The sequence below is a fragment of the Salmo trutta genome, chromosome 33, assembly GCF_901001165.1.
Source record: "Salmo trutta chromosome 33, fSalTru1.1, whole genome shotgun sequence".
Taxonomy (NCBI): Eukaryota; Metazoa; Chordata; class Actinopteri; order Salmoniformes; family Salmonidae; genus Salmo; species Salmo trutta.
Genome location: NC_042989.1, coordinates 19,804,849 through 19,832,821, shown reverse-complemented (window position 1 = coordinate 19,832,821; position 27,973 = coordinate 19,804,849). Strand labels below are relative to the sequence as shown.

The 27,973-nt window shown below is 44.1% G+C and overlaps 1 protein-coding gene across 13 annotated transcripts; it reads left to right on the top strand.

Annotated features, from left to right (window-relative positions):
• Positions 1 to 102: 102 nt before the first annotated feature.
• On the top strand, positions 103 to 27,968 carry LOC115172598 (autophagy-related protein 2 homolog B). 13 transcript variants are annotated; one of them, XM_029730187.1, is made up of 43 exons: positions 103 to 189; positions 819 to 1,209; positions 1,318 to 1,474; positions 1,642 to 1,794; positions 1,890 to 1,992; positions 2,148 to 2,310; positions 2,398 to 2,577; positions 2,694 to 2,805; positions 3,425 to 3,574; positions 3,708 to 3,850; positions 3,959 to 4,070; positions 4,474 to 4,717; positions 5,475 to 5,637; positions 9,471 to 9,563; positions 9,810 to 9,998; positions 10,179 to 10,452; positions 10,552 to 10,660; positions 10,766 to 10,970; positions 13,357 to 13,499; positions 13,631 to 13,794; positions 14,030 to 14,205; positions 14,323 to 14,473; positions 16,423 to 16,622; positions 18,421 to 18,501; positions 18,643 to 18,749; positions 20,366 to 20,458; positions 20,545 to 20,615; positions 20,703 to 20,779; positions 20,873 to 21,043; positions 21,336 to 21,468; positions 21,569 to 21,774; positions 21,872 to 22,101; positions 22,287 to 22,440; positions 22,565 to 22,756; positions 23,008 to 23,109; positions 23,273 to 23,351; positions 23,486 to 23,705; positions 23,863 to 23,932; positions 24,181 to 24,263; positions 24,429 to 24,550; positions 25,806 to 25,960; positions 26,095 to 26,244; positions 26,386 to 27,968. In XM_029730187.1, exons 2-43 carry the CDS (start codon positions 1,048 to 1,050, stop codon positions 26,614 to 26,616), a joined length of 6,273 nt encoding a protein of 2,090 aa, XP_029586047.1. In that variant the 5' UTR covers positions 103 to 189; positions 819 to 1,047; the 3' UTR covers positions 26,617 to 27,968. The 13 variants fall into 13 exon arrangements, 12 of the variants coding, with proteins under 12 accessions (XP_029586047.1, XP_029586048.1, XP_029586045.1 ...); XM_029730188.1 differs by having other exon boundaries at positions 1,318 to 1,480; positions 2,694 to 2,790; XM_029730185.1 differs by having other exon boundaries at positions 1,318 to 1,480; positions 14,326 to 14,473.
• Positions 27,969 to 27,973: the final 5 nt, after the last annotated feature.

The following is a 27,973-nucleotide window of genomic DNA, read 5'->3' as shown; positions in this document are numbered from 1 at the left end:
AGTGGAATATCTTGTGGATGAAAAGGCTTTGCTAGAAGCATGTGCGCAGTAAACACTTTTAGTTGATTTACGCAGAAGGGGGGTGGAGTTTGAATGTGTACTTCCGCCTGTATTTTTACGTACAGCGGAACGTGGAAAGCGTCAACGGTGCGGAGTCATGAAACTGTTTGTAAACAATTCATACAGAAGGTGAGAAATTAAAGCTGTAATTAAATTGCTATATAGAACCCATTATATGACATGTAACATACTGCCTTACCATGTCAGTTGAGCTATATTCAAGATGTTAAAGAGGTTCATGCTAGCTCGGTGCTAACTAATAAACAATCCCAGACAAGAAACAACAAGTCGATGCTGTGGAGATTTAATTTGATAGCCATCGACATACCCTCCAAGCTTGTCGTACTAACTACATCCTTGATATCAAACTGTAAGATTATTTTGGGGCTAGCAGTATTGTCAAACCATTAAAAGAACCCTAGATGTCGGATTTTTTCAGTTAGCGTTATGGACAGGATTATCAAGTGAGCAGACACCCGGCGTTAGCAAGTAATGACGTGATGCCAGAGTCAGTTTTGGCAAGCTAGCTGATAATGCCACCCATTCGGTTTAGATTTTAGCCCGAAGCTTAGAATTAAGGGTGAGGGTGGTGTAAATAACATGCAACTACTAACAGTAATGCTGTCTACCTCTCCTCCTGGGAGTGACAATAATATTGCTACTGTACATGGGGTACTGGTACTGAGTAACTTGTCATCTAATGTGGTGATCAAATGTATAGTTGAGAGTTTCAATGTTATGTTCCATCTCATTGGCAGATACGGCAAACTGAAGTTGAAATTATTGCCACAGATCTCCTTCTCCCTGTGTGTAAAGGATGTTTTCCTGTCTTTTGGAAGTCATCAGAATGACAAGTCTGATACTACCAATGCTAAATTATTTGAAGATAAATATATAGTTATCCAACATCCTTTTTCTCCATACAACATATTTGTTGAATACTGAATTCAACAGCCATTTGGAAGCCACCACAATTATCAGACCAACATGCCTTGGCCATTTTCTGAATCTTTAAAGAAGCGGGCATGCAGATACCTTTTGCATCGGTATTTGGGCAATTTCCTACAAGAGAAGCTGAGCTTAGATCAGCTTAGCTTAGACCTCTATCAAGGCACTGGATCACTGGCACAAGTGCCGTTGGACAAGTGGGTAAGTTCAACCTTTGTAATGTAGCTAAGCAAATATTAATAATGGGATTTGTATTGACATACATACTGACAGTGTACCTTTGCCTGAGAGCTTTTTCTCCCCCCTCAGTCTTTAAATGAGATCCTTGAGTCAGTGGATGCCCCCTTCGAGGTAATAGAGGGCTTCATCCAGACCATCTCTCTGACCATACCATGGGCGTCCCTGCTGCAGGAGAACTGTGCCCTGGAGGTCAAGGGGTTGGAGATGGTGTTCAGACCCATACCACGTATGGGTGAGGGGACACCTCAATCACCTCCATCTCTGTTTGTCTCTTCATCATCATCATTGCATTATGGCTGCTACTAGTGCACACACAGCTAACTAGCTAGCGATTCCACATCGACTACAGATAAATAAACCATGTTGACAATGTTGACCCTTGTGTGCCTCTAGCCTCAGGTATGGAACCCATGTATTGGTCCAGCTTCATGACGAGTAGCATGCAGCTTGCCAAAGAGTGTCTGAGCCAGAGACTAACAGATGACTTGGGGGAGAGCTTCCAGCCATTGGAGGGATTGGAGAAGTTTGCAGAGACCATAGAGACGGGTGTGGTAGATCATTACCATACAACAACACTTGAGTGGGCTTTCTTTCCAAGCATCAGAGGATTGATAACAATGTCTTCTTTGTCATTTCTTTAGTTCTGAGAAGGGTCAAGGTGACTTTTTTGGACACTGTTCTCAGAATCGAACATTTTCCAGAAAATTCCAAAACAGGAATCGCTCTTGAGTTGCGCATCAACAAGTAAGTTGAGGTTACAAGTAGGGAACTACTTGCACATTTATCTTCAAGTAGTGCCCAATACCTTTAACTTAGGTATTTCTGATTTTATTTAGCATTTTCGATACATTTACACTCTATATGAGCTCTTACATCCTTATCTGTGTTGTGTTGTTCAGGATTGTTTACTGTGATGAGACTGGTGAGGAGAGCTCCAGCGTAAATGTGCACCAACCCACCACATTTGCACATAAAAACTTGCAGCTGGAGGGAGTCACCATCTTCTGGGACGAGTTCTCAGAGGCGGCCAGAGCCGGCTTCAAGTCCTCACCCACCCCAACAGTGAGTCTACATTAAAATAATCCTCTGTGTAGTTTGGAAGCATAGAGAACATATACTAACGCACCCCCGTTTTGCACCCCCCCCCAGGAGACAGAGGCCAAGCTATCCCCCAGCTGGAACCCTAGAATCATCTGTGAGCCACACCCCCAGTTCACAGAGCCTGTTTCCTCAGCAACACTCTTTGAACCCATGCAGATTGGTCACCTTAGTGGCAGAATTGAACTGTCCCTTGTCCTGAAACAGAATCAAACCATGCCTGGAGCAAAGGTTGGTACAGCATTCTCACATGATTGAAATGGCACAGCAACTGTGAAACTTGGACACACTGAAATGCACAAAATGTCTATTGTCTTGGTCTTTACAACAGTATTTTTGTTTTTCAGTTGGATGTTGATGGACAGATTAGCACAATGATCGTGCTGCTATCTCCACGGCACATTCACTTACTCTTGGACATGTTTGGAGTTTTTTCAGGCTCAGGTTGGTTTAATTATGGTAATTGAATTTTTGTAATCTTTTTTTTTTCAACTTTATTTTAACCAGGTAGGCAAGTTGAGAACAAGTTCTCATTTACAACTACGACCTGGCCAAGATAACGTAAAGCAGTTCGACACATATAACAACACAGAGTTACACATGGAGTAAAACAAACATACAGTCAATAATACAGTAGAAAAATAAGTCTATATACAATGTGAGCAAATGAGGTGAGATAAGGGAGGTAAAGGCAATAAATAGGCCATGGTGGCGAAGTAAATACAATATAGCAATTAAAACACTGGAATGGTAGATTTGACAGTAGATGAGTGTGCAAAGTAGAAATACTGGGGTGCAAAGGAGCAAAATAAATAAATACAGTAGGGGAAGCGGTAGTTGTTTGGGCTATTTATAGATGGGCTATGTACAGGTGCAGTGATCTGTGAGCTGCTCTGACAGCTGGTGCTTAAAGCTAGTGAGGGAGATAAGTGTTTCCAGTTTCAGAGATTTTTGTGGTTCGTTCCAGTCATTGGCAGCAGAGAACTGAAAAGAGAACTGGAAGGAGAGGCTTCTTAAAAGGAGCTGCGTCAGACGTTGGTGAGTGAAACACTAAAATCCTCTGCTTTTGTGTGCGAAGCTGGGCCGGAGTGGGGGAAGGACAAGAGGAACCGTCCCATGCAGCATGAGGATGAGTATCGGCTCCATATGGAGCTAAACCGCTGCCTGAAGAAGGAGTCCGACCCTGACCTTTTCGTGAGCCAGACCACCAGAACTGTGTCCAGCCGAGGTTCGCATGAACTGTTACCCGCACCTACTATATTTAATAACCTGGTGATTTGGATTGAGCTTTTTGTTTTTGTAGGCCCATATCTTGATATCATTAACAATTGTTTGATCTAGCTTCTTTGTTGTTGGCACAGAGGATGTCTTCTTCTCCATGGCTGACATGGACATGTCTCATAGCCTGTCGTCCCTCCCTCCCCTGGGGGAACCGCCCACTGTGGATCTGTCACTCAACAGTAACTACTCCCCCTCCCTAGGAGAGTCTACTGGCAATACCACGGTATGCCTCAATATACAGTATTTATTGTCCGTTGTATTGTTTAGCAGCTTAACCTAACGGTATGGGGAGTGTAACATAGTACATTTCTTTGTTCTTTTGTCCTCTAAGATCCTCTCGGACGATTACCTGGATGTGCCCAGACAGAGGGAGAAGCAGTCCCAGGAAAGCCCATTCCTGACACGGGACTCACCACTCCAACACAAACTGCTGAGACAGACCTGTAATACTGCATTCACACAGGCAGCCCAATTGTGATATTTTTTTTCGCTAATTGGTGTTTTGACCAATCAGATCAGCTCTGAAAAAGAGCTGATGTGAAAAGATCTGATGTGATTGGTCAAAAGAAAAATCGGTGGAAAAAAGATCAGAATTGGGCTGCCTGTGTGAACGTAGCCTAAGAACCAGCATCATGCACTCTCCCTCACTACCATTTAGAATAAATTGAGCAGATGGATAAACATAATTTTCTAAAGGAAGAAAGCTGTTTGAGTCAGTATTCCTATTCAGTTCTTAAGACAGTAACTTCTTAATCTAACATTGTTTGACACCGGAGAAAACAGAAATGTCATGGTAGTGTTTATGTTTACAAGTCATTAATTCACACATTTTGTCCTGTGTGTCAGCCCACCCAACCAAAGCCCACAGTGATGAGTCCAGGCCAGAGCTGGTCTTCAGGCTGACACTGGGGAACCTGGCTGTGTGTGTTCTCCACATTGACCCCCTGCCCCTGCCGGATGCTGCCCCCAGCCCCCTGGCCCCCATGGCTGCTGACTTCTTTAGGATGGTCTGCTCTCACCAGCTCCCCGCAGATGGATTCATCCAGTTTAGGGCAGCTTTTGATGAAGCCTGCCCCTACGACCACCTCAGGTGATCTTATTGACATTGTCTGTTAATATTTTTGAATCTCCTTTACCTCCTTAGTAACTTGACTGACTCAACTCCATTTTGCATATGTCAAATCAAATGTTATTAGTCACGTGCGCTGAATACAACCGGTGTAGACCTTAGTGAAATGCTTACTTACGAGCCCCCAACCAACAATGCAGTTTAAAAAAAATACATAAGAATAAGAGATAAAAGTAAGAAGTAATTAAAGAGTAGCAGTGAAATAACAATAGCGAGACTATATAAGGGGGTACCGATACAGAGTCAATGTGCGGGGGCACCGGTTATTTGAGGTAGTGTGTACATGTAGGTAGAGTTATTAAAGGGACTATGCATAGATGACAACAGAGCGTAGCAGTGGTGTAAAGAGGGGCTGGGTGCAATGCAAATAGTCTGGGTAGCCATTTGACTAGATGTTCAGGAGTCTTATGGCTTGGGGGTAGAAGCTGTTTAGAAGCCTCTTTGATCTAGACTTGGCACTCCGGTACTGCTTGCCGTGCAGTAGCAGAGAGAACAGTCTATGACTAGGGTGGCTGGAGTCTTTGAAGGGGGGCCTTCCCCTGACACTGCCTGGTATAGAGGTCCTGGATGGCAAGAAGCTTGGCCCCAGTGATGTACTGGGCCGTTCGCACTACCCTCTGTAGTGCCTTGCGGTCGGAGGCCGAGCAGTTGCCCTACCAGGCGGTGATGCAACCAGTCAAGATGCTCTCGATCTCATATGTGTCCTCTATCTCTCCAGGTGTGTGGCTCAGGGGATGAAGGTGACCTATGAGCACTGTCAGAGCTCCAGCCTGCGCACCTTCAGCACAGACATGTCTCTCGGTCATATGGAGCTGCTGGAGTGTCTCTTCCCCTCTGAGGCTCAAAGCGGTGCGTCTCCGAGAGGAGTCCAGTACACAGAGGTAAAGGCCTCCGCACCAACAACACCCATTCACATCCACAGAGTGTCCAAGCACTCCGATTACAACACATGACCATGATGGCCCTGGGTGGGAAGGCTGCCGTCTTATCGGCTCTTAGCTAACCATGCTGTTCTTTTTTTGCGTTGTTCGTAAATTGTTTTGTACATGATGTTGCTGCTACCATCTCTTATGACCGAAAAGAGCTTCTGGATATCAGAACTGCGATTGCTCATCTCAAACTGGACATAGAGTTTTTCTTCAATGAGTCAGACGGGAGGGATATAATACAGACACCCGACCAGGCCCAGATCCCCGTTATTCGCTAGAGAAGGAAACACAGTTTTCATGGAAAGAGATCAGGGTGTCTTGTGAGGACCAGGCGACGAGTGACTAATCTGCCCATGCCTTCCGTCCTGCTAGATAACGTTCAATTGCTGGAAAATAAATGGGATGAACTGAAAGCACGTATATCCTACCAACGGGACATTAAAAACTGTAATATCTTATGATTCACTGAGTCGTGGCTGAACGACGACATTAAGAACATACAGCTGGCGAGTTATACACTCTATCGTCAGGATAGAACAGCAGCCTCTGGTAAGACACGGGGTGGGGACCTATGCATTTCTGTAAACAACAGCTGGTGCACGATATCTAAGGAAGTCTCAAGGTTTTGCTCGCCTGAGGTAGTGTGGTCTACAGCTTATCATGAGATACTCTATCTAGCTAGAGAATTTCTGTATTTTTCGTAGCTGTCTACATACCACCACAGACCGATGCTGGCACTAAAACCGCACTCAATGAGCTGTATACCGCCATAAGCAAACAGGAAAACGCTCATCCAGAGGCAGCGCTCCTAGTGGCCGGGGACGTTAATGCAGGGAAACTTTAATCCATTTTACCTCATTTCTATCAGCATGTTAAATGTGCAACCAGAGGGGGGAAAAAATCTAGCTAGACCACCTTTACTCCACACACAGAGATGCATACAAAGCTCTCCTTTGCCCTCCATTTAGCAAATCTGACCATAATTCTATCCTCCTGATTCCTGCTTACAAGCAAAAATTGAAAGCAGGAAGCACCAGTGACTCAGTCTATAAAAAAGTGGTCAGATGAAGCAGATGCTAAACTACAGGACTGTTTTGCTAGCACAGACTGGAATATGTTCTGGGATTCTTCTGATGGCATTAAGGAGTACACCACATCAGTCACTGGCTTTATCAATAAGTGCATCGAGGACGTCGCCCCCGCAGTGACTGTACGTACATACCCCAACCAGGCAACATTGGCACTGAGCTAGAGTTCTGCTTTCAAGGAGCGGGACTCTAACCCGGAAGCTTATAAGCAATCCCGCTATGCCTTCTGACGAACCATCAAATGGGCAAAGCATCAATACAGGACTAATATCGAATCGTACTACACCGGCTCCGACGCTCGTTGGATGTGGCAGGGCCTGCAAACTATTACAGACTACAAAGGGAAGCACAGCCGAGAGCTGCCCAGGACATGAGCCTACCAGATGAGCTAAACTACTTCTATGCTCGCTTTGAGGCAAGTAACGCTGAAACATGCATGAGAGCATCAGCTGTTCCAGACGACTGTGATCACGCTCTCCGCAGCCGATGTGAGTAAGACCTTTAAACAGGTCAACATTCAGAAGGCCGCAGGGCCAGAATAATTATTTGGACGTGTACTCCGAGCATGTGCTGACCAACTGGCAAGTGTATTCACTGACATTTTCAACCTCTCTCTGTCCGAGTCTGTAATACCAACATGTTTCAAGCAGACCACCATAGTCCCTGTGCCCAAGAACACTAAGGTAACCTGCCTAAATGACTACCGACCCGTAGAACTCACGTCTGTAGCCATGAAATGCATTGAAAGGCTGGTCATGGCTCACATCATCACCATTATCCCAGAAACCATAGACCCACTCCAATTTGCATACCGCATCAACAGATCCACAGATGATGCAATCTCTATTGCACTCCACACTGCCCTTTCACACCTGGACAAGAGGAGAAGGCTATTCATTGACTACAGCTCAGCATTCAACATCATAGTGCCCTCAAAGCTCATCACTAAGCTATGGACCCTGGGAATAAACACCTCCCTCTGCAACTGGATCTTGGACTTCCTGACGGGCAGGTGGTAAGGATAGGTAACAACACATCCGCCACGCTGATCCTCAACACGGGGGCCCCTCAGGGGTGCGTGCTCAGTCCCCTCCTGTACTCCCTGTTCACTCATGACTGCACGGCCAGGCACGACTCCAACACCATCATTAAGTTTGCTGATGGCACAACAGTGGTAGGCCTGATCACCGACAACGATGAGACAGCCTATAGGGAGGAGGTCAGAGACCTGACCATGTGGTGCAAGGACAACAACCTCTCCCTCAATGTGATCAAGACAAAGGAGATGATCGTGGACTATAGGAAAAGGAGGACCGAGCACACCCCCATTCTCGGGGCTGTAGTGGAGCAGATTGAGAGTTTCAAGTTCCTTGGTGTCCACATCACCAACAAACTGACATGGTCCAAGCATACCAAGACAGTCATGAAGAGGGTACAACAAAATATCTATTCCGCCTCAGGAGACTGAAAAGATTTGGCATAGGTCCTCAGATTCTCAGAAGGTTTTACAGCTGAACCATCGAGAGCATCCTGACGGGTTGCATCACTGCCTGGTTTGGCAACTGCTCGGCCTCTGACCGCAAGGCACTACAGAGGGTAGTGCGTTCGGCCCAGTACATCACCGGGGCCAAGCTTCCTGCCATCCAGGACCTCTATACCAGGAGGTGTCAGGGGAAGGCCCTAAAAATTGTCAAAGACTTTTGCCACCCTAGTCATAGACTGTTGTTTCTGCTACCGCACAGCAAGCGGTACCGGAGCGCCAAGTCTAGGTGCAAGAGGCTCCTAAATAGCTTCTACCCCCAAGCCATAAGACTCCTGAACAGCTAATCAAATGGCTACCCAGACTATTTGCCTTGCCCCCCCCAGAACGCTGCTGCTACTCTCTGCTATTATCTATGCATAGTCACTTTAATAACTCTACCCACATGTACATATTACCTTGGCACCGGTGCCCCCACACATTGACTCTGTACCGGTACACCCTGTATATAGCCCCGCTATTGTTATTTACTCCTGCTCTTTAATAATTAGTTATTCTTATCTCTTACTTTGTTTGTTGTTGGTATTTTCTTAAAACTGCATTGTTGGTTAAGGGCTTGTAAGTAAGCATTTCACTGTTGTATTCAGAGCATGTGACATACAATTTGATTGGATTTGATATCGTAACTGATGTTCAAATCAATTTTGGGATCTAGGCATACATGTGCTGTCGTGGGATATTGCTTAAAAAATATAACACTCTTACAAGAACTTTTGAATTCAATATAGACTTTAATACAGAGTAGCAAAGCCGAGCCCTTCCATGGAAGGACCCTATTACACACGTAACAGAGCCGAGCCCCTCCATGGAAAATACAAAATTCTCATATTACAGAGTCCTATCTTTATAGGATTCTGTCTTTGCATAACGTATAGAGTCCCCTCCCTCTATATGAAAATAGCTTCCCTTGTTCTTCACCATTATCTCTCCATCTCAGTTCTTGCTTGATAACGCCCACATCTGACAGCTGTATAGGTTATAATGGTAGCAGGCCCTGGTCCTATATGTTCCATTCCTTATATAGCCATTCTGTCTCAGCTCTTCAAAGTGGACAGCCTAAATGCTGCTAATAATGGAAATGGAATCAGAGTCATGAGTTTTGCTCCCACAGTGCTTATAGAGATGCATTTATGTTCGCTCTGTCTGTCCTACCTCAGCTCCTGACATTTGACACCCCTGTCACCGCTGAGGCACCATCTGCCACCTGCCTCCACCTGCACTACAAACTGTCTGAACGCAGAGGGCCGCAGGTAAGAGCACATCTTAGTGAGATTAGAAGCTGAAATGAATGCACTGTGATTGGATTCCCAGTTCCGCAACCCAATTAGCGACCCTCAAGTAACTGAAACTTAATTTTGCATCACTTATGCATTAATGTCAAAGGGAGATTTGTGTGGGAATTGAAATTACATCTCAAGTTAGGATTCGGCCCACAATGTACATAACTAATTCTGTACAGTGCCTGATACAGTACCCCCTTACACTCCTATGTCCAGGGTGGACAGGTGCGTCTGAGTACCATACCCAGGAAGGCTGACTTTCAGGTGGAGTTGGGGGCGGTCCGCTCTGAGGTGGATATCAGCATCGTGGACCGCCTCAACTCTCTGCTGCAGCCACAAAAACTGGTCACCACGGAGATGATGGCCTCTCACATGTACACCTCCTATAATAAACACGTCAGCTTGGTGAGAACTGTCTTCACACTACTTTGTCTCAAGGCTCTTTTAGTGCTTTTTAGCAGTCATATCAGCATTTCTACATTGTAAAGATTTTTGTCAACTTGTGTGTGAAGGAGCTGACTGTTGTTGCAGTAAATATGAAAAACAACATCACATCAAATACTGGTTTCTGCTTCCACCCCACAGCACAAGGCCTTTACAGAGGTCTTCCTTGATGACAGCCGTACTCCGGCCAACACCCACTTGTCGATAACAGTCAACGCCCCTGTGTTGAGCCTGGTGGTGCGCTTCCCTATCCCAGACCTGCGCTTGGACCAGGAGAGGGGCCCCTGGTTTAAGAAGTCCCTGCAGAAGGAGGTTCTGTACCTGGAGCTGGAGGACCTGGAGGTGAAGACAGAGTTCACAGGGGAAAGCTCCCCTGAGCAGACCAAGATGGAGCTCACCTTCAGGGAGCTAGTCGGTATGTGTCATCCAGCTGCTAACGGACAGAGTAGCCTCAAAACCAGAAGCATTTTTGATACACATCATTCATGTACTAATTTTTCATCAATTTTCACAGGGAAGTTTCAGGAAAAGGAGGACCAGCCTGCAGGCAGGTTCCTCAGGGTCTCCCACACTATGGATGGAAACATGACCATCTCTGACAGTGGGAAGTTTGACTGGCCCAGGTACTGTACATCTGTCTATGTAGTACTGTACTGCTTCATGTCATACCTACATCTTATTCCTTAGATGTTGTTAAACTCCTTACTAACCCTCCCCTGCCCCTCCAGAGTGGTGCTGAAAGTCAACCCCACCGCTGTCCACTCCATCCTGGAGCGTGTGACTGCTGAGGAGGATGAGGGGGCTGAAGACCAATCCCCAGGTGAGGAAGAGGAGGTGGGAGGGGGAGCCCACTCACTGAAGGATGTCTGTGACTTTGGGAAGGCTGAACCCTCCCCCTTTTCCTCACGCCGGGTCATGTATGAGAATGAGGAGGTAGGAACACGTCATTATTGAAACACTAATTTTAACATAATTATTGATCAACATTTAGCTAGGACTGACAATTCAAATCAATCAAATCAAATTTGTCACATGCGCTGAATAAATCCGGTGTAGACCTTACCGTGAAAGGCTTACTTACAAGCCCGTAACCAACAATGCAGTTTTAAGAAAATGGAGTAAAGAAAATATTTACTAAATAAACTAAAGTAAAAAAATATATATTGTAACACAATAAAATAACAATAATGAGGATATACAGTTGAAGTCGGAAGTTTACATACACTTAGGTTGGAGTCATTAACTCGTTTTTCAACCAGTCCACAAATTTCTTGTTAACAAACTATAGTTTTGGCAAGTCAGTTAGGATATCTACTTTGTGCATGACACAAGTAATTTTTCCAACAATTGTTTACAGACAGATTATTTCACTTATAATTCGCTGTATCACAATTCCAGTGGGTCAGAAGTTTACATACACTAAGTTGACTGCTTCTAAACAGCTTGGAAAATTCCCGAAAATGATGTCATGGCTTTAGAAGCTTCTGATTGGCTAATTAACGTCAATTGGAGGTGTACCTGTGGATGTATTTCAAGATTTCAAGGCCTACCTTCAAACTCAGTGCCTCTTTGCTTGACATCATGGGAAAATCAAAAGAAATCAGACAAGACCCCAGAGAAAAAAAATGTCAGGAATTGTGAAAAACTGAGTTTACATGTATTTGGCTAAGGTGTATAGTTGAACTCAGTTTTTCACAATTCCTGACATTTAATCCTAGTAAAAATCCCAGTCTTAGGTCAGTTAGGATCACCACTTTATTTTAAGAATGTGAAATGTCAGGTTAATAGTAGAGAGAATGATTTATTTCAGCTTTTATTTCTTTCATCACATTCCCAGTGGGTCAGAAATTTACATATACTCAATTAATATTTGGTAGCATTGCCTTTAAATTGTTTAACTTGGGTCAAATGTTTCGTGAAGCCTTCCACAACCTTCCCACAATAAGTTGGGTGAATTTTGGCCCATTCCTCCTGACAGAGCTGGTGTAACTGAGTCAGGTTTGTAGGCCTACTTGCTCGTACACGCTTTTTCAGTTCTGCCGACAAACTTTCTATAGGATAGAGGTCAGGTCTTTGTGATGGCCATTCCAATACCTTGACTTTGTTGTCCTTAAGCCATTTTCCCTCAACTTTGGAAGTATGCTTGGGGTCATTGTCCATTTGGAAGACCCATTTGTGACCAAGCTTTAACTTCCTGACTGATGTCTTGAGATGTTGCGTCAATATATCCACATAATTTTCCATCCTCATGATGCCATCTATTTTGTGAAGTTCACCAGTCCCTCCTGCAGCAAAGCACCCCCACAACATGATGCTGCCACCCCCGTGCTTCACGGTTGGGATGGTGTTCTTCAACTTGCAAGCCTCCCCCTCTTTCCTCCAAACATAACGATGGTCAATATGGCCAAACAGTTCTATTTTTGTTTCATCAGACCAGAGGACATTTCTCCAAAAAGTACGATCTTTGTCCCCATGTGCAGTTGCAAACCGTAGTCTGTCTTTTTTATGGCGGTTTTGGAGCAGTGGCTTCTTCCTTGTTGAGCGGCCTTTCAGATTATGTCAATATAGGACTCGTTTTACTGTGGCTATAGATACTTTTGTACCTCTTTCTTCCAGCATCTTGAATGAACCAGACTTGTGGAGGTCTACATTTTCTTTTCTGAGATCTTGGCTGATTTCTTTTGATTTTCCCATTTATGGCAAGCAAAGAGGCACTGAGTTTGAAGGCCGGCCTTGAAATACATCCACAGGTACACCTCCAATTGACTGAAATTATGTCAATTAGCCTATCAGAAGCTTCTAAAGCCATGACATTTTCTGGAATTTTCCAAGCTGTTTAAAGGCACAGTCAACTTAGTGTATGTAAACTTCTGACCCACTGAAATTGTGATACAGTGAATTATAAGTGAAATAATCTGTCTGTAAACAGTTGTTGGAAAAATGACTTGTGTCATGCACAAAGTAGATGTCCTAACCGACTTCCCAAAACTATAGTTTGCTAATGAGAAATTTGTGGAGTGGTTGAAAAACTAGTTTTAATGACTCCAACCTAAGTGTATGTAAACTTCCGACTTCAACTGTATACAGGGGGTACCGATACCGAGTAAATGTGTGGGAGTACCATTGAATGAATCCCGGAACATATTCCAGTCTGTGCTAGCGAAACAGTCCTGTAGCGTAGCATCCGTGTCATCTGACCACTTCTGTATTGAGCGAGTCACTGGTACTTCCTGCTTTAGTTTTTGCTTGTAATCAGGAGGATGGAATTATGGTCAATTAAGGCAACATTAATGATCAACATTTCTTCCCCTCTCCTCAGATGGTCATTCCTGGTGATGTGGCTGAGATGACAGAGTTCCAAGAGAAAACCATGAGCAATTCCCGCTTCATCCTAGAGCTGTGCTTGCCAAATGTGCAATTATCATTACCCAACAAGGCCTTTTATGAGAAACTGCACAACAGGTAATGTGCACGGGGAACATGAGTGATTGGCAGTGGCAGGGATGATGTTCTAAATGAAATCTTTACAATGTTGTAGTGAATGGTATTCATTTTATTATATCACTAATCACCCTCCCATCCCCTTCTGGCAGGATAAACAATGACCTGCTGTTATGGGAGCCCAACGCTCCCTTGCCTGTGGAGACAGTGGAGAACATTCCGTATGGAGTAGGGCTATCTGTAGCCAGCCAGCTGATCAACACTGCACACTACACCAAAGACAGCTTCAGCACATTCTGCTCCACAGGCCCTGAGGGTGAGACTGTCTCCACATAGTACAACCAACATCTGCTACATCTCATCCTCATTCATGGTTTTCATATGCTGCTGCTGCAAGTCTGCAGGACACTCTTCAGTACAATAGTATTATATAGATGCACTTACCAAGTACTAATAACTAATATTCATTGTAAAATGTTATTCTGTCATTTCAAACAAACCACAACTTGCCTACTCGTATGGCTGTGGTGTCCTGTGCTTTGTGCCTGTAGAGGAGGACAGTGGATTGGAGGAGGAGACCATGCACTACTACTCCCCTGCCTCTGAGCAGTGCTTCAGATCTCGCAGGAAGAAGAAGCCCAAGGCCCAGAGCAAGACCTCCCAGAGCCTGTTCTCTGTAATCCTCACTGTCAACCTTGGCCTAGTGTCCCTGCAGACCAATGCAAAGGTAACACTGAGTTACAGTCACAATGATCTGTCATTTCTCAATTACATTGCATTTAAACAGCCTCAGAGAATACCCAGCTAACTGGTATGAGAAAATAATCTTAGTTTTTCTTTCCAGCAGCAGGATGGGACAGTTTTTAATAACCAACATGGAGAGTTCTGGTTGGAGGTGAAGAATGGTGTCCTGTTCAGTGTGACACAGTATGAAGGCTACAAAGACCAGCACTACATCTGCTTCCACAACAGTAACATTTGTCTCTATCACCAAGGTAAGAATGGAGACATTAACCCTTTACACTTGTGGAAATTGGCCTATATGGATCATGCTAAATTTAAATGTTGCTTACAGGAGAAATATGGAAAGCATATGCATAACCATGGTAGCAATTAAAAGGGAATAGTTTGAAGATTATGGGAAAATTATTAGACCGAAGTTGAGGACACAACAGTTCACCTGACAAGACTGAATCAAACAAACTGTACTTTTCTCTGCGTTGGTTGATAACGAAATCTGAAAATACTCTGGATACATTCAGTAACATGGTAAGAATTGTGGTGGCTAATTTCTGCATTACCAAATGAGGAGAGTTAAACACACCAGTCCGAGTTAACTACATCTTTAATACTTAAGATACTTTTGCAAAAGCCTCTTTGACCTTCAATAATGCACTCTCTCGAATGAACCAGGAAGGTGATTACACAATGGCTACAGAGATATTTTATAGCAAAGATACACCCCCTTCAACGTGCATTGACAAACCACAGATACATAGAATGGGTCACAAAGGTTAAGTTTTGTATGACAGATATCCATAAAACACAGCAGGCAGTAACTGCTATGTCAACAGGGTTCATTATATAGACCAGTATCTGGTCCCCTTAGAACTGTCCCTCCCTGGTACGGTATTGAACAGAACCATTAGCGCATGTCCTCTGGAATGCTTTTTAGGCGTTCTTATCAAAATACATCATGAATCTCCTTTGTCAGTGCTATCTCATAGTGGCCCATCCTCAGTAAAACACCTCTTGTTCCCACTCCTGGACAAGCTCACTGAGGGGGGTGACCGGCGCACAGACATTGTGGAGACAAATAATTGGTTCCCCATTAATCACGCCATCCCTTCACATGGTTTAAGAATAGGTAAAGAGACATTCACATATGAAGACAAGTCTGACCTCTCCCCTCTCTGGGCCCCAAGTGTCTGAGCCCCAGCTAAGGGAAACTTGCAAATGAAAGACACCAGAGTCCAAAGGACACTTTCTAATGACAAGTATCTCACATAAGCATATTATACTAATAAAACATCTTAATTATCTATGTTACCCAACTAATTCTGATTCATCCACGACAGAATATTCCTGGAAAATGTGGGGTAAGTGCAACATAAGACAAAACAATGACATTGGTTTGAGTGAGAGGTCTAACTGGTTCTCAAGTGTGCCCAGTTCCTAAGTAATTTCAATGCACTCTAAGTTTAGTCTTCAACTATAAGGTGCTTTTTTTGAGGTCTTCTAGCTGTGCCGTTAAGGAACTAGAGCAAGCACACTTGTAGTTATTTAAAAAAATAATTAAACACAGCCCTCCATCCCGCCTTTACACAATTACTGTTGTTTACGCAATCCAAAAAACAGTCCATTATAAATTGCAATCTGGTAAAGTGGGCATAATTTGAAAGCTTGTTCTATTGCCAACATGTCTAGGTAAATTATAAAATATGATCTTATAGTGTTTAGCTTGCTTGTATGACATCAAAGCGCTATTTATTATAATCCTCAACATCTCATCTTTGAAAATACAGAGTCCTCGTAATTTACATCATTTCCCTCACTCGGACAACAAATCATTTGCAAACGTTGCCCAATTAGCGGGAAGGATTTGGGTCAACTTCTTGTCAGGCGCAGGTGTCAAGTTCAGAATGGCTGTCAGTCAAAACCCCATACAGAGCCGTGAAGCTGAGACCGACCGTAAGATATGACGTCATGTATAGCATGTTACTGTACAACCACTGCGTTCCAATTTAGGCGCTTATCAGTGTCCAAATCTGCCATTTTCAACCTGTATACGGGTACGATAGTGAAGGGCTATGCCAGGTCAAACTGACGTTTTTATCAAAATTTTAGGTGGAACTTCATAGATCCCCTCTCCAAATGAGTAAATATGCCATTGTTCATGGTGATGCCACTGTGTGTATGTTACATGTTGTGGGTTTATATCCAGGTATGGTGGAGGGAGACACCCCAGTGTCCGACATCAAGCTGCCCTGCAGGACGCGTCCTCATTGGCTGGAGCCGGCCATCTACCTCTCTGAGGCAGCTCCTGATAGGCCGTCCCCCTCGGAGGGCATCGGCCTGGATGACCACGGCATGCTGTCTGTCGCCGTCAAGATCTCCTCCCAGAACATGGAGCGCAATGTCAAGGTAGGTACAACCCGCTTACAATTCTACTATTAGTGTACAATAACTTGTGCCAGGTTTTCTAACACTAGTCAGTTGCTTGAGAAAGAAAAGCCAGGTTGTTTTTGAACAGACACGGGGATGCAGTTGATGTCGGAAGTTTACATACACCTTAGCCAAATACATTTAAACTCCAGTTTTTCACAATTCCTGACATTTAATCCTAGTAAAAATCCCTGTCTTAGGTCAGTTAGGATGAGCACTTTATTTTAAGAATGTGAAATGTCAGAATAATAGTAGAGAGAATGATTCATTTCAGATTTTAATTCTTTCATCACATTCCCAGTGGGTCAGAAATTTACATACACTCAATTAGTATTTGGTAGTATTGCCTTTAAATTGTTTAACTTGGGTCAAACGTTTTGTGAAGCCTTCCACAACCTTCCCACAATAAGTTGGGTGAATTTTGGCCCATTCCTTCTGACAGAGCTGGTGTAACTGAGTCAGGTTTGTAGGCCTCCTTGCTCGCACACGCTTTTTCAGTTCTGCAGTTCTGCCTAACAAATTTTCTATAGGATTGAGTTTGGGGCTTTGTGATGGCCACTCCAATACCTTGACTTTGTTGTCCTTAAGCCATTTTGCCACAACTTTGGAAGTATGCCTGGGGTCATTGTCCATTTGGAAGACCAATTTGCGGCCAAGCTTTAACTTCCTGACTGATGTCTTGAGATGTTGCTTCAATATATTCACATAATTTTCCATCCTCATGATGCCATCTATTTTATGAAGTGCACCAGTCCCTCCTGCAGCAAAGCACCCCCACAACATGATGCTTCCACCCCGTGCTTCATGGTTGGGATGGTGTTCTTCGGCTTGCAAGCATCCCCCTTTTTCCTCCAAACATAACGATGGTCAATATGGCCAAACAGTTCTATTTTTGTTTCATCAGACCAGAGGACATTTCTCCAAAAAGTACGATCTTTGTCCCCATGTGCAGTTGCAAACTGTAGTCTGTCTTTTTTATGGCGGTTTTGGAGCAGTGGCTTCTTCCTTGCTGAGCGGCCTTTCAGGTTATGTCCATATAGGACTCGTTTTACTGTGGATATAGATACTTTTGTACCTGTTTCCTCCAGCATCTTCACAAGGTCCTTTGCTGTTGTTCTGGGATTGATTTGCACTTTTTGCAACAAAGTATGTTCATCTCTAGGAGACAGAACACGTCTCCTTCCTGTGCGGTATGATGGCTGCGTGGTACCATGGTGTTTATACTTGCGTACTATTGTTTGTACAGATGAACGTGGTACCTTCAGGCATTTGGAAATTGCTCCCAAGGATGAACCAGACTTGTGGAGGTCTACAATTTTCTTTCTGAGGTCTTGGCTGATTTCTTTTGATTTTCCTGTGATGTCAAGCAAAGAGGCACTGAGTTTGAAGGTAGGCCTTGAAATACATCCACAGGTACACCTCCAATTGACTGAAATTATGTCAATTAGCCTATCAGAAGCTTCTAAAGCCATTACATCATTTTCGGGAATTTTCCAAGCTCTTTAAAGGTGTAGTCAACTTAGTGTATGTAAACTTCTGACCCACTGGAATTGTGATACAGTGAATTATAAGTTAAATAATCTGTCTGTAAACAATTGTTGGAAAAATTACTTGCGTCATGCACAAAGTAGATGTCCTAACCGACTTGCCAAAACTGTAGTTTGTTAACAAGAAATTTGTGGAGTGGTAGAAAAACTAGTTTTAATGACTCCAACCTAAGTGTATGTAAACTTCCGACTTCAACTGTATTTGCTCACTGTCTGGGTTTCCTCTGCAGGAGTTCCTGATTGCAGTGGGAATGAAAGGGGCCACACTCCAGCACCGAGTGGTTCCCCTCAATCTGTGCTGGTATGACCAGGTAAACTCAGCACCTGTTAATCCAAGGTGTTGTTTGTGTACAGTTCAACGCCACAACTTATCTTAATCATATCTTAAGCATCCCTTGGAACAGATGAACCATACTCCTGACTGATCAGTGTTTCTTGGTTGTGTGTAACAGATCGTAGACTTCCTGAATGTGTCTGATGAGCCTGTGTTGGGTTACAACCCCCCTGCCTCAGTCACCACCCTTCATCTCCACCTGTGGAGCTGCTCACTAGACTACAGGTGCTGTTGACTGACTACAGTAAATTCGGAAAGTATTCAGAACCCTTGACTTTTTCCTAGTTTTGTTACGTTACAGCCATATTTTTTCCTCATCAATCTACATACAGTACCCCATAATGACAAAGTGAAAGTAAAAAATAGTTGTAAATATATTAACAATAAAAAGCAGAAATACTTTATTTATATAAGTATTAAGACACTTTGCTTTAAGACTCAAAATTGAGCTCAGGTGCATCCTGTTTCCATTTATCATCCTTGAGATGTTTCTACAACTTGATTGGAGTCCACCTGTGGTAAATTCAATTGATTGGACATGGTTTGGAAAGGCACACACCTATCTATATAAGGTCCCACAGTTGACAGTGCATGTCAGAGCAAAAACCAAGCCACGAGGTCGAAGGAATTGTCCGTAGAGTTCCAATACAGGATTGTGTCGAGGCACAGATCTGGGGAAGGGTAGCAAAATATTTCTGCAGCATTGAATGTCCCCAACAACACAGTGGCCTCCGTCATTCTTAAATGTGAGAAGTTTGGAACCACCAAGACTCTTCCTAGAGCTGGCCGCCGGGCTGAACTGAGCAATCTGGGGAGAAGGGCCTCGGTCAGGGAGGTGACCAAGAACCCAATGGTCACTCTGACGGAGCTCCAGAGTTCCTCTGTGGAAATGGGAGAACTTTCCAGAAGGACAACCATCTCTGCAGCATTCTTCCAATCAGGACTTTCTCTTCAGTAAAAAGCACATGACAGCCTGCTTGAGTTTGCCAAAGTCACCTAAAGGACTCTCAGACCCTGAGGAACAAGATTCTCTGGTCTGATGAAACCAAGATTGAACTCTTTGGCCTGAATGCCAAGCGTCACGTCTCGAGGAAACCAGGCACCATCCCTACGGAGAAGCATGGTGGTGGCAGCATCATGCTGTGGGGATGTTTGTCAGCGTTAGGGACTGGGACACTAGTCAGGATCAAGGGAAAGATGAATGGAGCAAAGTACAAAGAGATCCTTGATGAAAACCTGCTCCAGAGCACCTTCCAACAGGACAACGACCCTACGCACACAACCAAGACAACACAGGAGTGGCTTCGGGAGTCTCTGAATGTCCTTGAGTGGCCCAGCCAGAGCCCGGACTTGAACCTGATCAACCATCTCTGAAACGACCTGAAAATATTTGTGCAATGACGCTCCCCATCCAACCTGACAGAGCTTGAGAGGATCTGCAGAGAAGAATGGGAGAAACTGCCCAAATATAGGTGTGCCAAGCTTGTAGTGTCATACCCAAGAACACTCGCGGCTATAATCACTGCCAAAGGTGCTTCAACAAAATACTGAGTAAAGGGTCTGAATCCTTATGGGATTGTCATATTTCTGTTTTTTATTTCTAATAAATTTGCTAATATTTAAAACAAGTCTGTTTTTGCTTTGTTATGGGGTATTGTGTGTAGATTGAGGGGGAAAACTATTTTATTATTTTTAGAATAAGGCTGTAATGTAACAATGTGGAAAAAGTCATGGACTCTGAAATACTTACCGAATGTACTGTGTCATGTTCATGACCTAATTCATCTGTATTTTCTGTGTATTCAGTGTTTGTATTTTAACATGCTATATTCCCTCTGCAGACCCCTGTATCTACCACTGAGGTCTCTGATGGTAGTGGAGACATTCAGCATCTCCAGCAGTGTCTCCTTAGACCACTCATCCTCCTCTCTCAGGTACTGTTGCAGCACTGGTCATGTCATTGAAATAAAATCAGCAGGGGCGTATCACTGGATGTTTCTGTATTTTGTGTTGTTTCTAGGATCATTTTGGATGAAGCAGCTTTGTTCCTCTCTGACAAGAGCAATGCCGTCTCTGTAAATCTATTGCGAGGTGAGCTGATTTCTGTTACATTTTCAATTTGAATGTCAAAGATCCTTTAGACGCTCTGACCAGTAACCCATTTGCGTTATCGCCCAGACTATGTGCAGGTGGTAGACATGGGAACATTAGAGCTGAGGATCACTGCGGTCAAACCTGGAGTGGACAGAGAATTGGTAAGAGCTGACAAACTCTGTTGATCTATGAGAAACCTGTTTCCAACAACAAGACGGCATCGTTGAGCCAATCTTCTCACTGTTTTTTAACAGACTGAGCCCAGATTTGAGCTGCGCTGTTCCAGTGATGTCATCCACATCAGAACGTGTTCAGACTCCTGTGCTGCTCTGATGAACCTCATCCAGTACGTGGCCAGCTATGGAGACCTACTGCCCCCTCCTGGGCCGGAGGCCAAGAGCACCAGCTCCAAGCAGAGTGCAAAGGTCAGCTTTTATACCCCTCAGATACATTTATCATAGCCATTACACTATATCAAACTGTTGCCTTGAGAGTGATGAGCAGTGAATGGTCAGTGGAGAATTTGGTTTATCTGTATATTGTGAGGCACATTTATAACACAACAAAGCCATTACAATTACAGTATATCAAACTCTTTTGCTGAGAGAGTAGAACAGTCTGGACTGTGTAGATAGATACAAGTGTGATTCTAAATACTGTAGTGAGGATATGGACTCTGCTGTCTGCCGAGTTAAAATGTTGTTTATGTCTGGCCAGCCGGAGGCTCCAAGCCGGCCCCCTTCCCAGGCTCCTCTTCTCCCTGAGGCTGAGCAGCAGATGCTGCAGGACCTGATGAGTGAGGCCATGGAGGAGGCAGACAGTCAGCACATCCTGGCACTGCAGCGCAATGGTGAGACTACATACAACCACAACTATATAACATTCCCTTAATGCATAGAAGTTAGTTTGACTAGACTCAACTGGTCCCACTCCCTCCTCAACCGCTACAGGAATACACGAGGAGCAGAATGAGGACCTCGACCTGCCTTGCTCTGACCTCTTCCTTTTCCCGGACGAGAGTGGGAATCTGCCGCAGGAGCCGAGCCCCACGTACCTCACCCTCCGCTCCCCCCTCATCACCGCTGCCCCTAACCTGGCCTCAGAGAACGACGACTTCTGTATTCTAGAGACCCCGGGCTCCAGAACAGACGTAAGAGTATGCATCTTATACAGTTATTTACTCAGCATGTTGGATAACTAGTACATTTAGTCTGTCTATTGCATTGGTGTGAAGGGTGTGTTTATTGTCTCAGGATCGGGATGAGGAGCCAGTGGTGAATAAGTTGATCCCAGGCTCCATTGAGATCAAAGACAACCACTTTGGCCAGCCCCTGGACAGCAGCGACTCCAGCAGGGGAGCCCTGAACTTCCCTGTCCCAGAGGTGCGCTACCTCATCAGGGAGATCTCTGTCATCTGGCACCTCTACGGAGGGAAGGACTTTGGGAGCGCCACATTCACCTCCTCTCCTGCTAGAAGTCGGGGGTGAGTGTGTTTGTGCTTTGGACTGTTCAACTGTTCTTTATTACAACAACAATACTAGGAGATGTGATTGAACTGAGATTGTGTCAAATGACAGGATGGATAAAGAAAGAAAAGGATGTAGAGTAATGGTGAAAGGTGCAACAGATGATCAAGTGTCCTCTGTTAATGTTTGGGTTATGTTGAAGGTGTACCCCACACAGCTCCCCCTCCCAGACCCCAGTCAGACAGGGCAGGGGTGGAGGATGGGCCGGAGGAGGGCGGGGCAGGAACCTTGACGTCCTGATGGAGATCCAGCGGAGCAGGAACCTTGACGTCCTGATGGAGATCCAGCTCAGCAAGGTAAGAGGACTTCACAAGCCCTCTCCTGTAACAGTACAACATGTAGGCTATGTATGCCAAATGGGATGATAAGTGCATCCTTTAGTATGAAGCTAGAGTTGAGGACCTCTTGCTCTTTTCCCAGGTGCGGTTCCAGCATGAAGTCTACCCCCAGGCCCCAGTGGCCTCTGGGTCGGCGGCGGACCAGCCTAAGTCCCGGCAGGTGTTCATCGTCCAGGACCTGGAGATCAGAGACAGACTGGCCACCTCCCATATGAACAAGTTCCTGTACCTCTACTCCAGCAAGGAGATGCCCCGCACTGCCCACTCCAACATGGTGAGAGACATTGTGCATGTAGAGTAATGTCCATGTGATTGGTCACATTAAAGACATGATAGTGGTTACGGCATGTTTATGCTGAATGTGTTTGTTTGTGGTTCTCTGTAGCTCAGTTGGTAGAGCATGGTTCCAGGATAGTGGGTTTTAATCCCAGAACCACTCATACTTTAAAATGTATGCCCACGTGAATGTAAGTCACTAAAAACGTTTGCTAAATATTACATTTTTGTTTGTTTGTTTTCTTGCAGCTAACAGTTCGGGCTCTGCACATGTGTGCAGAGACAGGTCAAGCACCCCTGGAATGCTGTCTGCGAGTCTCACTCATGCCCCTTCGTCTCAACATCGATCAAGTGAGCCAGAGATAAACGTGCTGGTTTTATCCAGTTAATCATACCTCCTTCTGAGGTTTCCAAAAATGTCAAGCCATGGAAATGTAATGCTTTCACATGCTCTCATTTAACACATTTTCAGTTATACTATTGAAATTACCCTGGCTTTTTTATTTTCTTGTAGGATGCATTGTTTTTCTTGAAAGACTTCTTTTCCAACCTTGCTGCTGAAGTTGAGATATTTTCTCCACCTGATCAAGAAGGTAAAATATCCTTGGCTAGAGGCTTGTACATTATGAACAATGTAGCCTATTGAGTAGATTTTAGGCATAGGTTATTTCATGATTTGTCTCCGAGCAAAATGTTGACCCTCAATGATGCATTTGTTGGTCTGCAGCCCTGTGTGTTTCAATGAAGAAGCCATCTGCCCCAGAGGTGTCCTGCAGCTTCACTAAGCATGGAGGTGGGAGCCAGGACCCTGCCCCCATCATCTCTGTGCCTGCCCAGAGCCGCTCCAGCTGCAGCATCAACGGCCTCACCTTATCCAGTAACAGCGACACTGGGGAGGCTGAGGCTGCCACTGCATCATCCTTCACTGACCAGCCCATCTTCTTCAGGTAGGTGTCCCTTACTCTGTAGAGGTGGACAGGCACCTGATGTCATTTGGGTTAAGGCATAACTTATCTTCATCTTACTATATGTGTTCTACAGACAAATAATGAAGTGTTTGAGCTTTGCTAGCAAATTATGAAATATGTGTTTGATTTCCCTCAGAGAGTTTTGGTTTACCTCTGAAGTTCCTATTCGTCTGGATTACCATGGAAAACACGTTTCAATGGAGCAAGTATGTTGTTTTAACAATCTCTAAAAACATACTGTATACAAACACATTCAGTTTTGTGATTAGGGATTCCAGTGTTGACAGACTTGACAACTTGTGTTGTGCAGCCTACATATTGCGCAATATTTTGGTTAACAAGCGCTGATGATGGACAGTATTCAAATGCAGAAGCACATTATTTATAAATGGAGCATTTCTTACTCGCAGTAGCACATTTTGCACATGTTTCTTGCACTGCTCCTCTGTTTCAGGGAACGTTTGCTGGGATTGTGATTGGGTTGACACAGCTGAATTGCTCTGAGCTGAAACTAAGGCGATTATGCCACAGACAAGGGTAGGTTTAATCAGTACCTTCATATTAGTATGATTTGTTATGACAGGACGTACCAACACTTAATTGGGTTATTCCTGATGTTAAATGATGACACACAATCTATTATGTCTAGTATAAAAAATACAGTATGCAGAAACCATAAGAACATTCTTGGTTTTCTTCCAGACTGTTGGGAGTGGATAAGCTCTTTTCCTATGCAATAAATGAATGGCTGAACGACATCAAGAAGAACCAGCTGCCAGGACTGTTGGGTGGAGTGGGACCGATCCACTCGCTGGTACAGTTGGGTAAGTAGGACATGTGTAAGTTGATAAACTGGTGTTGAAGCACTAATGTATTTACCTATTATTCAGACAGTATTTTGCTTGTTCCTGAAATTACTAACTGTTTTTTTGTAAGAGGATTCTGTCTAAGCCTCTCAGAAGCACACAATATATTATGACTAAGGTCATTTTGTCCACAATGGAAATGAGTCTAAGCTTTTGGTTCAACCTAAAGACTATTGTTATACATGCACTGAGTGTACAAAACATTAGGCACACCTTCCTGATATTGAGTTGCACCACCTTTTGCCCTCAGAACAGCCTCAATTTGTTGGGACATGGACTCTACAAGGTGTTGAAAGAGTTCCACAGGGATGCTGGCCCATGTTGACTCCAATGCTTCCCACAGTTGTCAAGTTGGCTGGTAGCGGATCTCCACTCCGACTTGCTTGTTCTGTCTCATCCCACAGCTCAACTGGATTGAGATCTGGTGACTGGGAAGGCCACTGCAGTAAGCTGAATTCACTGTCATGTTTGTGGAACCATTCCTTGACAATCCTAGCCTTGTGGCATGGGGCATTATTCTGCTGATAAAATCAATTTGCAGGAGGATACACTGCTGCCATGAAGGGATGCACCTGATTGGCAATGATGTTCAAATATCCTGTGGCATTCAAACGTTGCTCCACTTTTATCAAGGGGCCCAATGTGTGCCATGAAAACAAACCTCACACCATCACCATCAGCCTGCAATGTTCACATGTGGCATGAAGGATGCATGTACTCATTCTCCATACCCTAGTCCTCCCATCAGCGTGAACCAGCAGGAATCAGGATTCATCAGACCAGGCAATGTTTTTCCAATTCTCCAGTGTCCAGTGTTTTCGTTCCTTAGCCCACTCCAAATGCAGTTTGTTTTTTGCTGAAAGAAGTGGAACTCTGTAAGGTCGTCAGCTGCCATACCCCATTCGTGTCAAGGTATGACGAGTTGTGCATTCTTTTATGGGTCTTTGGGCAACAATTTTGTACTGGCCTGTCAGTTGACTAACTGTAGCCCATCAGTTGCTCTGCACAATTCGTGGCAGTCTCCTTAGTACTCTTTCATCAATGACCCATTTTCGACCATTGGTCGAATGTTTTGTACACTCAGTGTATATCAGAGTATGTTAATGTGTAGATGTCTTAATAAACCAAAGTCAAATCAGAAATCCTGATCTAATCAGCCTTTTTTGCATTAACCAAATAACACACGTTTCCTTTTCCTCCTCCTTGTGTTCAGTCCAGGGATTTAGGGACCTGGTGTGGCTCCCGATAGAGCAGTACCGGAAGGATGGTCGGGTTGTACGGGGATTGCAGCGTGGTACTGCCTCCTTTGGAACCTCCACAGCTATGGCTGCTCTGGAACTTACCAACCGCATGGTGCGGACTATCCAAGTAAAGAAAAATCACCCCAGTCCAGAAATACATCTATAGGTTGTAACTGTCCTGCATCTATTTTCAACTTCTGTGTTACAAGTTTATCAGGCTCCATGTAATGCAAAACTATTTATTTGATTTGTGCTCTTCAGGCAGCAGCAGAAACGGCCTATGACATGGTATCTACAGGATCCGATGAGAGGGAGACAAAGAGAATAAAACAGTTCTCTCATTACAGATTGTCTCATCAGCCAGTTGATCTCCGGGAAGGTGTAGCCAATGCTTACAGTGTTGTAAAAGAGGTAACTTCCATGATGCTAACATTTTGCATCTCATCTGCTTGTAGTGCTGCTTAAAGTGTTACACACTACAAGATTGAATACAGGATGAAGTTACCTGTCAGGACTGTAATAAATCATGCTCAATATTCGTATTCCCCACAGGGAATCACGGACACTGCTCTGACCATCTATGACACGGCCACACGTGAGCACGAGCAGCGTGGGATGACCGGGGCAGTGGGTGGGGTCGTTCGGCAGCTCCCCCCATCTGTGGTCAAGCCTCTCATCATGGCCACCGAGGCTACCTCCAACGTGCTGGGGGGCATGTGGAACCAGATTCACCCAGACGCACGCCAGGAAGAATCCCAGAAATGGCGGCAAGGGGAGGAGTGATGGCCGACGGCTTTCCAATGACTGAACTGATGGTTGTTCAGAATCAGAGGGCAGTGTATTTTCCCTCAAAGAAAACACTCCTTCAACTGTTGCAAGGCCCGATGAGTATTACAAGCTGGAAGGATCTGGCTCTGCAGATGTAATTACTTTTTGAGGTAAAATGGAGTGTCGCTGAAAAGTCAGCGCCGGTGTAAATGAAACACAATTAGACTTGTGGCGGTTGGAGCTAGTGTGAATCAGCTTGTGTTACCTTTTATATCACATTTTCTCTTGCAGTGCCTTCATGGTAATATTATGCTGTTGTACTACCATATGTTAGACAGAGGGACTTGGAAGAGCAGCTAGTGTGCAGAGTCAGAGGTCACTGTGCCATACTGTAGATCATAATTGATTACCTTGGCTATAGGATCGCTATAGGATAGGACTGGCTTGTTTTGAATGTTGAATCTTTCCATAATGGTAACAGTAGTGCATCATATCCTAACATGGGACAGAGATGAGGAGTGGTGTCAGAAAGAGATGAGTACAGCACGTCTGTAGTTTGTCATATTCAACATTCGCTTGTCCTAATTTGTGTCAAATAACACTAATATCTCAACGAGATGCTGTAAGCTGTGTACCATGTATACGTGTGGGCTTTATAACTAACTATTCTATGTAACATTTCTTGCAGACAGCATCCTAAAAGACATTCTCAGCATTGTGTAGTGTGTTGTGGTTAAAATGTATAGATCAGCATTGTCAATTACAACTGATGTTGTAACTGTGACCAGTAAAATGGGGGTGCTAGATGTTTTTCTGATTATGGCTGTTTAGTGACTCTGAAATACATTATAAGAGCATTGCAGGCTACAGTCTTGTGGTACAATTGTCTATGTAGCATTTTTTTTGTGGTCATGTTTAAATTGACATTTTATAAATATGAAATTGAGAAGCAGTCTGTGTCCATCTAGATTACACATTTCACTTAAATGTCACTATACTTTTCCCTAAATCCGCTTGTGCTGTCTGGTACTTAGTTTTGTGCTGTCTGCTACTTAGTCTTGTGCTGTCTGCCACTTAGTCTTAAATATCATGCCCATGTTTGCAATATTGTTTGTAGGCATCTGTGCTTATTTTGGAGATGGCTGATATGATAATTGTGATGCAGCCTTTAAATATGCTCTACATCCCTGAGTTGTTTTGGACAACGGTTCAATGCAAAAATGTCTATAACTGTAATGGAAATTGTAACGTATGTGATAAGAGAATATTGTTTATTGTACATAACTGTACAGTTGATCTTCACAAGTTGTATTAAAATCATGTGATATTCTTTAAAAGGGAAATAAACTATTTAATGTCCACTGAAATATCT

Coding starts and splice junctions, on each gene's coding strand:
- LOC115172598 (XM_029730184.1), top strand. CDS start 1,048: ATGCCTTGGCCATTTTCTGAATCTTTAAAGAAGCGGGCATGCAGATAC. Junction 9,999..10,178: donor ATAATAAACACGTCAGCTTG/GTGAGAACTGTC, acceptor TCCACCCCACAG/CACAAGGCCTTTACAGAGGT. Junction 23,933..24,180: donor AACACGTTTCAATGGAGCAA/GTATGTTGTTTT, acceptor CCTCTGTTTCAG/GGAACGTTTGCTGGGATTGT.